This window comes from Cebus imitator, unplaced genomic scaffold, assembly GCF_001604975.1.
Source record: "Cebus imitator isolate Cc_AM_T3 unplaced genomic scaffold, Cebus_imitator-1.0 Scaffold343, whole genome shotgun sequence".
NCBI lineage: Eukaryota > Metazoa > Chordata > Mammalia > Primates > Cebidae > Cebus > Cebus imitator.
In genome coordinates this window covers 443,983-447,023 of record NW_016107658.1, presented here as the reverse complement: position 1 = coordinate 447,023, position 3,041 = coordinate 443,983, and the positions used below count along the sequence as shown (strand labels likewise).

General features: G+C 41.5%; 1 protein-coding gene across 1 annotated transcript in view; it reads right to left on the bottom strand.

Annotated features, from left to right (window-relative positions):
* Window positions 1–57: 57 nt before the first annotated feature.
* The window catches only part of TIMM8A (translocase of inner mitochondrial membrane 8A), a 5,454-nt gene continuing 2,470 nt past the window's right edge, over window positions 58–3,041 (bottom strand). Inside the window, exon 2 of the mRNA XM_017505853.2 lies at window positions 58–292. Coding sequence (XP_017361342.1) covers window positions 131–292 — 162 coding nt within the window. The 3' untranslated portion in view covers window positions 58–130. The remainder of the gene's footprint in view (window positions 293–3,041) is intronic.

Genomic DNA, 3,041 nt, shown 5'->3' with positions numbered 1-3,041 from the left:
CAGATGACAGGATATCCCAAGAGTAACAAAAGATGGGAGCCAATCTTCAATCAGCTGTTTCTTCAATCATCCCATCAACAGCTCTTCATTTCTTGAACTACTTTCCTTTTCCAAAGAGGTAATGCTGAGATCAGTCAGAAAGGCTTTCTGAGAAGACTGGCTTGGATTTCTGGGTCTGTTCCAGTCGATTCAAGATGAACTGGCTTGTATCAATGAAGCGCTCAACGCAGTTCACAAAACAGGCCTCAGCCCGACTGTCCAACTTTGGCCCAGGCTTGTCCATGCACTTCTCCTGCTCAGGACAAGATACAGAATCACAAAGGGAACTTGGAAAGAAAAGATGGTTGGGGGCAGGGGTCCCTTTTGTTCCTTAGAAAAAAAAAAACTTTACCTAAAAATAGTATCTGATACGTTAATAATAGTTCACATTTGGCAGCTGACCAAGTATATAGCAATGTTCTCTAGCCTTACATTAAATTCTTATAACAACCCTATGGAATAGATATATTATAAATCCTCATTTTACAAACAGGGAAACGGTGGCACAGACATACTTTGCCCAAAGTCATAGGGCCAGATAATGGCAGTGCCGGGATATTCCAGAGCAAGAAAATGGCAAAATACAAGTGAAGTAACCTTTCAGTGAATTTGGCTGTAACTCCACAATACTGTTCGCACTAAATGCCTTCAAATTAACTACAGAATAAAAGGGTGAAAGGATAAATCATTACAGCAAGATACCCTAAAACCTACCAAAGAAGAAAAAAATCCATGACTCGAGATTCTATAACCTTGTCTACTTAAGCTAGAGATTCTTGAATCATGTCACAATGAACAGAAAATTGTATGAATTTTCCTAAAGGGTTCATAGCTTACAATTTTGTTCTTTTTTTTTTCCTTTTGTTCTTTTTTTTTGCGACAGAGTTTCACTCATGTTACCCAGGCTGGAGTGCAGTGGCGTGATCTCGGTTCACTCAACCTCCGCCTCCTGGGTTCAAGTGATTCTCCTGCCTCAGCCTCCTGAGTAGCTGGGATTACAGATGCCAGCCACCATGCCTGACTAATTTTTGTATTTTTTTGTAGAGACAGGGTTTCACCACATTGGCCAGGCTGGTCTTGAACTCCTGACCTCAGGTGATCCATCCACCTTGGCTTCCCAAAGTGCTGGAATTACACACATGAGCCCACGGCACCTAGCCTTTCCAGCCTTATTTCTTACTATTCTCCTTACTCACTTCACTCCAGTCATCATGACTGTTCTCCATGGCATCATGGCAATGTAGTTCCCACTTTGGGGCCTCTGGACTTGCTGTCACTCCTGCCCTAAATGTTCTTCTCTAATACCCACAAGGTTTGGTTCATCTAGGTCTCTGTTGAAATGCCACCTTCCCAAGGAGGCCTTCTCAAACCACTGTATATAAAATAACCATACCCCACCAACATTCCCTAACACTCTTATTCTGTTTTCTCCATGGTACTTATTACATTGACATATTTATGTGTTTAATGTCTATCTCCCCTAACTAGACCACAAGCTCCTCAAGGGCAGGGACCTTATTTCTGTGCACTGCTGAAATCCTGTCACTAAAAACAGTGGTGCAGAGTATGCACTTATATGTTTAACTGTGTTTTCATCGTGATTAAAAAAAATTTCTGGCCAGGCACAGTGGCTTACGGTTGTAATCCCAGCACTTTGGGAGGCCAAGGCGGGCGGATCATGAGGTCAGGAGTTCAAGACCAGCCTGACCAACATGGTGAAACCCCGTCTCTACTAAAAATACGAAAATTAGCCAGGTGTGATAGTGTGCACCTGTCATCCCAGCTACTCAGGAGGCTGAGGCAGGAGAAGTTTGAACCTGGGAGGTGGCGGTTGCAGTGAGCTGAGTTTGTGCCACTGCACTCTAGCCTAGGCAACAGAGTGAGACTCTGTCTAACCAACAACAAAAACTTCCTTGTAGTACCTTTATGGGGAAAATCTAAACAGGAACTTGAAGCTTTTAGAGATATTCATTTCCCCAGCTTTGATGGATTTGCACTAGAGGCTCCCAACAGGTAGGTCCACTTTAGGTCTATGCTCCAGTCTACAAGGATTTGAAGTAAGAGGTGAATTCAGTCAATACAACCTGTACTGTAGTCAGGGACTTGACTGCCGGCACAGAACTGCTTCCCTTCCCATCTCATCTCAAGGTTATCTTTTCTCTCAAAAAGGTCAGGAACCCCTGGAATACTATGCTATACCTTAAACAGAGCAGTTACCCAGACTGACTGACTATATTTTAGCCTTGGAATCAGCCCAAGCTAAATCTCTCCGGGTTGCAGATAATAACTGCAATAGAAAGCCTTCTCAATCACAGAATTGAATCTTTTATAGCTTTTATTTCAGTGATCAAGATAATGCAGTAAATGGAATCTACACTGATTAACATTAGGCATGCACCTCTACCTGAAACTGCTGTCAGATTCTGATTGGCCTAAATCTTTATAACTTATTTAGGCACATCATTGAAGTTTTTTGTACCCTGATATACAGGGCAAGTTAACTTCTTCCTTGTGGCAGTCTAGTAATAAGAATTATGTTCACTGGCTGGATTCCTTTATAACTAAAGTCCTCTAGACTCTCACACTGCCTACCGTACCTTGAGACTATACTTAATATGGATATTTAAGTAAATCACCATAGAGGAAAGGGAGATCATCAGGAAAACTTAAGTGTACTGTATAAACACGCTTACAGATCTTTTTCTCCAGCATTGATAATCAAGCACAAGATAAGGACGCCAAATTATTCTTCCCCCATTACTGCCCTTTCTGATAGACAAGGATCTCCCCTGAAATCAGAAATGATTCCACACAAATGAGAAATTTTTACATATGTGGTCCCACTATCAAAATTTTAGGAAGCACTTAATGGGGCTTGGAGAAAAGCATAGTCCCATATACAGTAATATGCATCTAATAGAGTTTTCCATTCATTTGTCAATTATTTTCACAAGATTAGCATTAAAAATACAAGCAAACATAGGACCCTTGAGCTCTACAGA